Genomic DNA, 12913 nt, shown 5'->3' on the forward strand with positions numbered 1-12913 from the left:
TTGGACAGACAAGCTGTTGTATAGCTGTATCGTTCTCTCTCGCATGTTAACAAGCAACTATTTCGCTCTAGAGATAAACCTTTCAGTTGAACTGAAAGGGGTAGAATTACGAGAAAATACAAATCCAGTCACATTAGCATTATTTGCATATTATTTAGATTTTAGTTAAAGGGACAATAATAGATAAAATGATGCACGCACACATTCGTACAATGAACGTGACTGTCTCAGCAAACACTATCGGTACACAGACCCACACAGATACATCCGTGCGTATTAGGGTCAGAAAAAGAATACGCCTTAATTACTAAAAAACTTTTGATTGTACTAAAAAAAATCACAAATAAATTCAAATGTAACTTGAAGAATTATATGATAAATAATCAGAATCATTAACCGTATATTTGAGCATGGTTTTAAATCATAAAAAAAAACGTTTAGGAGTACGGAGTAAACGTTGTGAAATTGTTATCAAATTTGTGTATGTTATACGCACACTATCAAACTAACCTGTCCTATCAGTAACCATATAATTTTTTCTGTATCTTTTATTTTTAGTGGTTCATGGTACTGTAAGGCATTATAGAACACGATTTTAGTAGTAAATAAAAAAGTAATAGTAATTTTAGTAGTAAGTAGGCTTAAATAAAACACCCATGTGTTTTATTTTTCTGGGTTAGAACGCGGAGGGAAATATCAAAAAATAATATGTCATATTGACAACTTACCTGAAGTTTAAAAGATTATATGTATCAATAAATAAAAAATTATATTTTATTTACTTTCTAGCAATATTAAATCGTTAAATAAAAGCTATAGAAGAATGTGTTTGCTATATTTTTTAAGTTAGTAGATAGAATTAAAAACAAACCGACCGCATCATAAATTTAAATAATGATGTAGTGCGTATTTTAATAGTCAAACCCTTTCTTTTGATACCCATTTTGAGGTAGGTGGGAAAAATATTTAATCCGACATGTGGAGGTAGCCACATATGACAGATTTTTTATCAAACATAGCTAAATACCACAAGGAATCTAGCTTTCAAAGGAAGAAAGACGCATCGAAATCGGTCTATACGTTTGAGAACTATAAATCCACGGATACACACACACACGCACGTACAGAGACAGACGCAAAATTTACACCTCTCGTCTTCTTAATTCACACACTTTTTAAAATAGTTTGTAAACTTAAATGCCGCATACCTTTTAAATGATATAAAAGAATATTTAAAATGCTATTTCATTTTGTACAATTGGTTTTACTTTCCTTTTAAAATGCATTGCAAAATGCACTATACCAACAAAAAAGTATTTCATAGTGGCAATAGTGACTAGCGATCTAGTGATTCGAAGCGAATTTTTTGGAAAGTCCGTCGGAAATCTGAATGAATTTTACGGTTCTTTTTAGAGCTTTATTTTAGCCAGTCGAAAAAATGCCAAGATATTTTCACTCGATTATCGTAATATTATTAAATATATGATGAATTATTTATTGGTATTTTTTAATTAAATAAACACAAAGTACGCCGAACTTGATTATGTGAAAATCAACTAAATCAGACTTTAAGATCCGCACTTAAAAGATTATTGAAATTAATTAATCCAAGTACACTCAATTTATAAACAAAAACTGCTATGACGTCGTAGTTAAAAGAACATACACAGATATAATCATCATAAATTAAACTCTATTAAATAAATATGCACTTCAACAAACACATCCTAGAAATATACAAAATTGTATTAAAGACCAGTTGCAAGAAATAATTAATATGCTATGAACAAATAATAGTAAAATTCAATCAAAACGATAAAATATTTTCGCGCTGCTCGACAATAATCCACTATACCGTATGAAATTTTGAAACGATTAAAATTTCATTAAAACATTATTACATTAATAATTAATAACACGGAAAACGTTTTATAATTAAAGTTCATACTTACCGCGCGACTTACCTGCTAATTGCAATCGAGTTGACCAATCCGTAGCCGGGGGAAAGATGGAATGCATTCAGTGCAAGCTCCGAGTATACTGGGGATTGCCACACGCCTCCCCGGTTTTCAGGAGCATTGGTGACGTATGTCCGTATCAAAAAGCCAGCTTTTACGTTATAACCGTAATCGCGTAATGCAAACCGATTGATCCTTTTATAACGGCTTTGTATTTTATACACGTCGGAATATTGACATCGACATTTTCTTTTTAAGCTTTTAAAATAATTAAAATAATTACGGTTATTTTTATAGATTCTATATTAAGTTTTCATGATAAGAGTTTAATATGACTAAATTAATATTATAATCTAAAGTAATATAATTTTTATACAAGATCGGCAAATGTCACATCTATACAAGAAATTTTCCTCTTTAATACAGTCCCTTACCTAGATTTTGTATGTGAATAACATATTCAGAATTCTATTTCACGATGCGAGCTCAAAATAAGTTAGCGTCTAGTGAAATCAATTCTAATGGAGTGTACCCACTCAGATTTGAAAACCTAACCTTAATGTACTTTGAGTCTAATGAAAATTTTAAGAATGGATGTTTGCATAATATTGTGAAAGAAAATATATTTTTGAAATTACATTCGTTGAATTATTTTTTCATATACCAGAGCATGATTGCTTATTTAATTAATTTGTTATTTTTCAAAATAATTTGAGATATGCATATATAGTCATATATAGTAGTTTTGTAGGAGTCATGAAAATTGAAAAAAAAAAAACAGCTAATGATTTAATAAAAAATAATGAAGGAAAGTGAGATTTATATATTTATGGCACTCAGTGATGGTGCAGCTACCTAATTTGAACAAACTTTTGAAATCGGTCCAGTATTTTTTATGTTAAAACATTACAAACATAAAACAAAAACAGAAACATTCCGTCTTTATAATATTATTTAAGATTGTTACGGATATCTGGATATAATATAAATGGATAATTATAAAAATAAAAAGGCATAAATGTAATTAAGTACTTATTTAATAAAATAACATTGCTCAAAGCAATAACAACATCGTAATACTCATATTAATATAACATACTATAATAATTAATATATATTCTCATTATACGATTTCTACCTCACAGTAACTTTTTGCATATGAATTTTAACACAAGCTGATAGTGAATCTAATAAAATTAGAAAGTTATAAAGTATAGAAACCGAACATAATACATTTGTATTAAACCATTTAATTGACAACTTATATCTTATATTAACTTAAGGCGGAATACGGCTTCTCTCGTGATCTTCTTCAAGCCTGGAAACAAATATAACAATAAATATAAGAGCGTCATCTATTACTTACTAATTGTATCTACATGCATTAACTAGTTGTATTAAAAATGACTTCAATTTTGCTTTCAAAGATCCTGGCAGTAAATAAATATGAAACAACGCAGATAGTATGCTAATATGATAGTGTATTGAAAAGATAATGCTACAAATTTGATACAATAGAAATTAATCACAAGTACCTCGAAAATATCTTTTAACGTTCAAAAATCATGACCCACAACCAACAAAGCTACGGCTATCGTATGTCAATGATTATATTTCATTTATGCTGAAATTATTGAGGCTGAAGAGTTTATTTATATGTTTGAGGGCGGTTATCTCAACAACTATTGGGCCGATATATTAAAGTCTATATAGTATAACAATAAATCCCTACTAATATTATAAATGCGAAAGTAACTCTGTCTGTCTGTCTGTCTGTTACGCTTTCACGCCTAAACCACTGAACCGATTTTTACAAAATTTGATATGAAGATAGAAATGAACTTGGGAAAGAACATAGGATACTTTTTATCGCGAAAAAAGGGTAGAAAGGGTTGAAAGAGGGGATGAAAGTTTGTATGAAAGTTCGTTATTGTCAAACCGATTTTGATGAAACTTGGTATAAAGATGGAGATGAACGTGGGAAGAATAAACCACACTTTTTGATGCGAAGAAAATACTCCTTACCGTGTCGCGCGATATAAGCGAATTCTACGCGGGCGAAGCCGCGGGCGAAAAGCTAGTATACAATAAACGTAATATATTATGCTATGTATGCACCAAAGACAAAGTCAGTGTAGAATATAAATATATTACTACACAACTATAAATAACAAATGATATGTTACTCTTCGTACCAATATACCCGATTCGATAACCAAATAAAACTTTCATTAGTACATAAATACATAGACGACATATTATATCAATGTATAATTAGTCAGAAAAACCAATAAACGTGCCATGGACGGCGCATATTTAGCGGTCAACAAATACGAGCACAAATATTCCCCTTTACGCAAATACAAACATACAAACATTGTAAATAAATGGGAAGTGCCCTGTAGGTTTTGATTACAGCTTTGCCGTCTGGGAATCGGACGGGTAAAAACTGAAATATTCTCTCGTGTATGTACACTGCCTGTGACGTTAAGGCTGACGTGAAAAACTTTCCTTAAATACTCGAAAAATAACTGTTGATTTCATATTGACATTTGCATACGATACAGTTTCTTAAGAATTATAAATATAGATTATTTGATCCTAATAGTCATAAAATAAAGTTCAGGTGACCCGTCTGCTATCAGGTGACCCGTCTGCTCGCTTGCCTGCTCTTTCACATAAAAAAAAAGAAAAAAAAAAATGAGATTATTGTATTGACATCGATCCTTGATACGTGTACAAAGTTTTAATTAAATTTGCCCGTTTAAAGTGGGTCACAACCAATTCTAAAGGAGTCGGTTACATACAAACATATAGGTGGAGTTAATAAAAGCTTATTTAAACAGAATACAACACATAGATGTACTCAAATTAAAATATAGACGTGTAATGAAATCTCGTTCGTTTTCTTCATAGATAGTTTAAAAAATAGCTCACTACCTTCGTCTCTAACTCAAAATGAGCTTTTAAGATCTAATTTATATCAACGTTTTCATTATTTTAATCTCTCCAGCTTTTATGGTATTAAAACTTAATAGATACGTCCGCAAATGTAATAATCCTTTTGAAACGCTTTGAAAGGACTTAATTTTGATCATATTGCCCTTTATATCAGTTATGCCAATTAATAAGGATTATCTATTAGAGATTATTCAGCAGGTTGCAGCAGCACGTGTAAAATATGTCGTATACGTTTTGGTACTGAATAAGTATAATTTAATTATAATAATAATTTATTTATTTTCTCATCACAAATAATTATCTGTGCAATAATAGTATATAAATAGTAATAGCAATAAAATAAAGTAATAGTATATTTTTAATTAACTTTTTTTATCGTTTATCGGAACTAATATTATAAATAGTAATATAGATATAGGATATAAAGACAGCCCGGCTAGTATAGATCATTTTTATATTCTTTTAATGAATATTAGAGAATATACATCTATACACATACATAACATGTATGTTTATTTTACTGTTGTTTTTTATAATTAGGTGCACAATAAAGTATTTTTCATTTGTTTCGTTTTTTAATATGCGAGTATTTAATTCATGGATTACTTATTAGGTTCTGACCTTGATGAAATGGTTCTAAAATGGGTGTTTGTATACAAACATCAATAAAAAAAAAGTTCACATGAATAACAAATGAACTCCAAACCATCCCATATCCATATGAGCAATTTCGTTTTCTTACTAGCTGCGCCCCGCAGTTTTACCCGCGTAAGTCCGTACCCATAGGAATATCAGTTGCCTATACATTATTTCAGTTGTCCAGCTGTCCACGTACCAAATTTCATTGCAATGGGTTCAGTAGTTTTTGCGTGAAAGAGTAACAAACACACACACATCCTTACAAACTCGCATTTATAATATTAGTATGACAGGATTTCTCTCTGATTTCTATAGTTCTAGTCTATACTAACATTATAAATGGATAAAATTACGACTTAATACACTATTTAATTCAAAAGCCGCACCATCTGGTTTAAATTTACCGAGTTTTTTAAACCGATTCAACCTGGTGAACGGGGTGTATATTATATAAAACATTCATACGTAGCAACATTCGACTCCCAGGTGCCTCTGTTTGGGACACAGCACGCCCCTCATCTGCACAAGGTTACCAGGCTGGCAATCTTCGATGCGAAGGCAGAGACCGCCCTGACGCACGCATGGTTCCTCTAATTCGATCACGCTAACCACTGAAAATGATAAATATACAAGTTAATACAATGGATAATTATAACCATCTTTTTAGCGCCGTCGAGCAAAAAAAAGGAATTATACAGTCCTTAAAAGATCTTTTTTTGCAACAGCATTACATAGAACTTATTACTAGATATTACTATCTGTCAATATTTAACATTTTTTGCTCATACAATATATTGCAATGTTTTAGGAATCGAAGAGAATAACAAAAGAGATAGGACAAATGAAGAAAGGTTTATCATTTTCACCGATACAAGGAAGATTCTTAAATTAATAGAGGACAATGTTTAATGAGCTTATTACGGCTGTCGTTGATATGGCTTCTGCATATAGCCCTTCTAAGTATATTATAACAGACCTTTTGGATAGACGTTTATTAATTAATTCAAATACACATAGCTTATTCATGTGAAAATTTATTTTATAGGATACAGCTCAACCTTGGTCTACATCTAGTATTTATCCGAAATTAATGACGTTACCGGCTGAAGCTTCCAACACGCTACTTGAAAAATGTATTTCTTGTATTACCAATATTAACCGCCTCCTTGGCACAGTGGTTAACACGTGAGCTTAGAACCGAGGGGTCCTGGCTTCAATTCCCGGTGGGGACGTACAAAAAAACTGTCTCGGTCTGGCAGGACACAGAAGGCAGATCACCTACTTGTTCGTAAAGAAAATCGATCAGTGAAACAGATGTACATCATCTGCCCCATACCCCACTAGGGACACGGGACTTCACTTTACCAATATGCTAAAGCGAGCGCAATCGATAAAAAAAAAATATATTCAATAAGAATCTAAATTCACCTCATAATACTGCATGCAATAAAAATCCCTGAAGGCAATTTTAATTTTAAAATATATTATACTCTAGATAGGAACACTACATTAGGTTTGACTCATGAAATGCATTCGAATATTCAAATAACAATTAGCATATCATGAATATATGACGGAATGCCACAAAATCTAGTTAAAGAAACCCCAATTTGCTATTTAGAGGTTTTTAAGTAAACTTAATATAGTAAATGAACTCAACTTACGATATATCATTACAATAAAAATATTCATGATTTAAATAGGCCAAAATGCGTTACATTTATAGCTGAAAAGGAAAAAAATCTTATTGATTTTGCTCTCCTTCAGCCGCCATGTGTCGACCTTCGTGCGAAAATAACCACGATTGGATTTTCATCCGGTTAGTCTATTCTGATTAATCGATCGCTGGAAACCAATTTTCTATCTATTCGAGGAGCTATATGCTATTTTTTTTTAATTATAAAGGGAATGCTTATGTCATCCTTATTTAGGCGGAGGTAATAACATACAAGCTATGGGATTCGAAGGAAATCAAACTATTTATACATTTATATAAAATATATATCAAATTGTTTAATAATGAACCCCTAAAACAGATTGTAAATTATTAATTTTTCCAGAAAATCGCGTCATAAGTAAAAGCGCAAAAAATTCCGCCCATGACCTAAATCGTACGTGTTCATACAACTTGATATTGACACAAAAACAAGCGAATTATTATCTTAAATATAGACATGAAGGTCGCCCAATGCGTAAGCGCTGGTATTATTTGGTATTGAATTATTTCAATTATCTCCCGGGTGGTCACATGACTGGGGCGATAAAAATATAACTAAACAGAATTATCAATTGCTTGAAAATGTCTAATTAAAATTTACGATCACGCTATTGTATAATGAATGTAATATTGTTTATTGAATTATCATAACTTGGTCAACAGCAGTTTCATTAAAGAATCACATGGATTATATTATAGGCTTGTCAATATGCGTAGATACCTATTTACTTAATCAAACGGCCACATGTAAACAGTGATATGTAAGCAACTATCCTTACCTCAAAGCGGTTTACATAATATTACAGTACCTAGACATACTTTATTCCATTTCATGAAACAGACAAGTCCTCTTAACAAGAGCAGATATAGCAGCATACCGATTCCAAGAACTAAGAAATGTTTACAAATGTTCGGTGGCCTCTGGTATTCACTACAAGGGTAGAAATCAGCCAAGTCGTTATTACCTTCTTATTTAACTTTATACTTATTACAAATTACATGTAATACATGTTTCTAGAAGGGATTGCGGATTCATTTATTTGAATTAGGAATACCAACACATTTATTTCATTTAAAGCTTTCACATGCTTATTGCCAACATTTGGATGCATTTTGGAATAAAGGTAACATAAATAATACGAGCCTTACATATAGTCAAAACGTAATGTAATTCCCATTCTTGTAATTAATTTTTTGTATAATCTATATCGCATATGTCTATAATTTCAATATTATTCGCTGAATTGACCCAACATCCATACAGCAAAAAGGGTGTCAACTTACAGCACACACTGAGCTCGTTTCATATAATTAATTCCCGGATAAATAATGAGAATACATCGTCACAAAATTTGAACGCTATCAAATAAACGTGGCTTGTAAAATCGTAGCACTGATATAATATGTATGAATGTTATGTATGTACTATATAAGCACTAAAAAGAGGTAGATTTTTTCAACAGGACGTAGGGAGAAAAATTAGAATTATAAGGAATATCGAAAAATCGTTGAAAGGAGTGATGAAACCTATTTTGATGAAAACTTAAACTGCATAAGCATATTAAAAAAAATCAATATTCCTGAATAAAAATCGTACCCCTTGGTTTGAAAAGTATACCTATATTATACAAAGTGATGGTATATTTTGTATTGTATATTTCGAGAAAAGTTAGATAGATAGACAATAAAGTTAAAGCACGTCAAGAAAAGATGGACGTATTTAATGATTTTGTGTTTGTTTGTTTGTTTTTAAGCCGGAGCGACAAGCCAGTCATGTAAAACTTCCTTGGAATGGCGTGGTTATAGCATACCAATTAAATCTATTGAAAACGTTTCACTATTTCTATTGTCCCTACAGTTACCTGTAGCATAAAATTATAAATGATATTACGATAAATCACTCTATTATTGCCATAGTCTAAAAATTTACGGAACTACAATTGTTTTATTTTGACTAATCTGCCCAACTTATTTAGTTTGATTTGTTTGTCTGTACACATCTTGCGATAGATTAAGATGTAAATGTAATATGTATACATAATCCAGTTGTACGTATAGATATATCGTTTGCGTCAAAGCATACGAAAGGTAATAAGCAATTTCATAGGAACAGATAAACAAGATGATAACCTATTTTTAATAATTTACCTAAGAGCTCGTACCTAACGTTGCCACTCTTTATACAGAATGGTAAGTAGATATTCAGGTATGTATAATTGACTGTTCGTGATGATGAAGTGTAATTTATAATGTCAGTATAATAAGCGCTTGGCCCCTAGACTTTATATTTCTCCTAGATAAACGAGAACTAGTTCGACTATAAATGATACCAGCAAAGTAACTGTACCAAACGATTTTCATTATTATTGAGTGGTTCTTATTCGCGATGACAGGCGTATTAACTTTTTATAACCTAACTGTCTGTATTTCCCTCAGAAAAAAATTGTTTCCTTTTTAACTATCTGATACTCTTAACTGTATCTTAAATTTCTCAATCAAAAGTAAATGGTGAAAAACAAACCCTTTTATATGTTTCTGTTATAGTCAGTGGCTTTTACGAATATTAGCTAAACTTCAAGATCAATTACAAATAATAATTAATAATCACTACACATATAATAATAATTCTCTAGATAAACATGTTATTTATATACAAAATAATCAAATGTTATGCGCACGAATTCTAGATGTTTTGATGTAAACTAAGATGATAATATTTTTGTGTAATATTTCCTAGCAATTATATACTACAAATTTAAAAATATATTCTTTTTAACTATTTACGAAAATTTTGCATTTTTCCAATTGGAATGATAGTAATTAGAGTAAAATATCAGATTTAGAATTATAAATGAATGAATAACTTAAGTGCATGTATGTACAAGCATGTTGATGTTGCATAATGGAAATGGAAATCGTATATTATTTCATCTACATAGTAAAATAAATACAAAATTATATCAATGAAAAACATAGAAGAGATACAGAAAAGTACAATTAAAAATACAATTAAAATTACGTAAATAAAACGTCAAATATAGATAATTATATTGATATCATACAAATTACAATTCTTAGAATGCTTTGAGTGGGTATTAATATTATAATTTATTTGGAATGCAGTTCATTGTTAATAAAGCAGTTATTAAGGTATATAGCTTCACGTTTCTGTGTATTTTTAAATACGTACTCTCCTATAATCTATATTACTTATGAAAGTTACATCCATAAGTAGGATATTGTTTCTGGCACACATATTACATTTTCATTCTTAGATAGAGGTAGATACAACTATGTAGCTTGCTTAACTCACATGATCGAAAACGAAATAAGTGTACAAATAAATGCATTAAAATGACAACACAACATTGTTTATTAATCGATTCATTCTCATTGCAGTAGCGTGTGGCAAAACACATTTTTCAAAATAGACAGGCATCACTATGGGCCGGGCAGACAAAACACAATTTTCGTAATAGATCTGACCACATTGAATGGGGATATGGTTTTCAGTTTGTAAGAATTCGCTCGCTCGGTAACTGAGTTGTACTCACATTCAAGGGGTGTCGTTGACCGCTTCCGCGTGGGGTTGGCAGCAGCCAGCACAAATAACGAAAACATTAACACAAACTTGAACATCATTTTTAATGGTTTACTCGGACAGAAGCTCAACAAGCATCTGGCCGCGCTGAGACAGCATCGCGCTTTTATACACACATATTTATAAACATTTTCGCGCGAATTCGAGATCACAGCACGATACTTCGTAAAGTATAGTGTTTTTATGTCCAACATATCTAATTAATTGATAAATAGCTGAATGGGTGGTTTAGACATTGCTATAATATTGTTTTGTACTTATAAACTGCAATCCGTTTGATTTATTGTGTCGGAAGAAAGTTTAGATTCCATTTTGAGGTATCATAAGCAAGATTTCCAAGATGTTACCTTTACAATTTGGATGATGATTATGAGTTATGAAATACGTTTTTTTTTTTGTTTTATTTATAAACTGTGATATAATTAAAAAAATACCGATTGTCTCTTGTAATGTTCCTCAATCACACAGTGACCAAACATAATTGAATGATTTTTTGCATACAGATAATTCATAAAGACATTGACTGAAACGATTGCCATTTGTCCCAAATGTAAAAGGTAAAATTCAAAAAAAAAATCTCCTCAATAATACACAATCCTTTTGTTGTCCTTGTGAATAACTAAAGACAGCACAAATCCAACTCTGCTAATTTACTTTTGTAAGAAAATAGGTTGAAAATAATGGTAGAAGCATTATTTGCGCAACCATTTTCGCTTTATTATTTAACTCACTTCAAAAAACGAAAAGGAGGAGGTTCTATGGTCGTCTCCTTGTATTTTTTTATTCTTTTGTTGCTTCATCTGACAGCTCTAATCACGTAAAACAGTATAGAATCTTAAAAATACTTAAACTTTTTATAGTGTATTTCCCCTGCAGTGATTTTCCCCCGCAGCATCACCCGCGTAGCTGAAGATAAAACATAGGACAGGCCGGGTCTTATTCGTATAGCTCCCGTTCCTGTAGGACTTCCGGTATAAAAACAATTGTATGTCCTTTCTCGGGTCTCAAACTACATCTGTAACAAATTTTATCGAAAACAGTTCAGCGGTTTAGACGAAAAGAAGTGACAAAAGGGCAGACAGAGTTACTTTCACATTACTAATATTAATGATGAAATAACAGGAACAGCCGTCATATATAAATTCACTATCCAACATCTAAATAATTTGATTTCATCAACCCGTAGTTCCTGAGATAAACACACTCAAGCAAACTCTTCATCTGCGTGATATAAGTAATGTTATTCCGACAAGCAATTTTCAGCCAAATCATTTTATTCATTTATTCAGATGCTCATAGTTTCGCTGAAAATCAGTGCTAAGGTTTTGTGCCTCAGATATCCTGAGTGGCATCCCTTTTTTGGCGTACTACGCAATTGAATATATACTTCGTTACTTTTTAAGATTTATGAATTTTTATGTCATTCATTTGGAATACCTCTAATTTTTTATTTTGTGCATGAGCTAGCTTAGCTTACATCGACTCCCGAGGCCCCTTCATTAAAGCGGCTCGACGGAACACGGTGGCTTCTTCCCCGGGGGCCGTGAGTATCTAAGCAAAATTACCCCACTAAAAAGGGCCCACGTCAGACAGCCTAGATATGTACAGGAAGTATGAAAGTACTTAGTCTATCTCCATATGCCAGTATTGGTTCTTCCGTTTAGTAGATCATTGCTTTGCTGTTTTGTATAAGTTCTCACATAGATCTATTGCATTAAAACATTGCAAAAAAACAATTTACAGGGTAATCCCCGTTATAATATCCGATCGTATCCGAATCGATGTACACTTAGATAATAGATATTGTGTCATATGGTCTATATACTATATTGGCTGTTGCCCGCAAATTCCTCCGTACAGTCCCAATAAATTTTCGTGATAAAAACTTTCATCCTCTATTTTATTCCCTTGGTATTCCCTACGGGAATTTGTTAAAAACCTTTCTTAGCATATGCCAACATTTACATTTAACATTATCTGTATCGTCATATATCTATCTACATGCCCAATTTTAGCCCGATCCGTCCAGTAGTTTGG

At 31.5% G+C, this 12913-nt stretch overlaps 1 protein-coding gene across 1 annotated transcript; it reads right to left on the reverse strand.

Annotated features, from left to right (window-relative positions):
• Positions 1 to 2983: 2983 nt before the first annotated feature.
• Positions 2984 to 10972, reverse strand: LOC119835638. Its single transcript, XM_038360587.1, has 3 exons — positions 10830 to 10972; positions 6024 to 6169; positions 2984 to 3276 (listed from the first exon to the last, which is right to left on the reverse strand). Exons 1-3 carry the CDS (start codon positions 10915 to 10917, stop codon positions 3271 to 3273), a joined length of 240 nt encoding a protein of 79 aa, XP_038216515.1. The 5' UTR covers positions 10918 to 10972; the 3' UTR covers positions 2984 to 3270.
• Positions 10973 to 12913: the final 1941 nt, after the last annotated feature.

The sequence above is a fragment of the Zerene cesonia genome, chromosome Z (genome assembly GCF_012273895.1).
Source record: "Zerene cesonia ecotype Mississippi chromosome Z, Zerene_cesonia_1.1, whole genome shotgun sequence".
In the NCBI taxonomy this organism is placed as follows: domain Eukaryota; kingdom Metazoa; phylum Arthropoda; class Insecta; order Lepidoptera; family Pieridae; genus Zerene; species Zerene cesonia.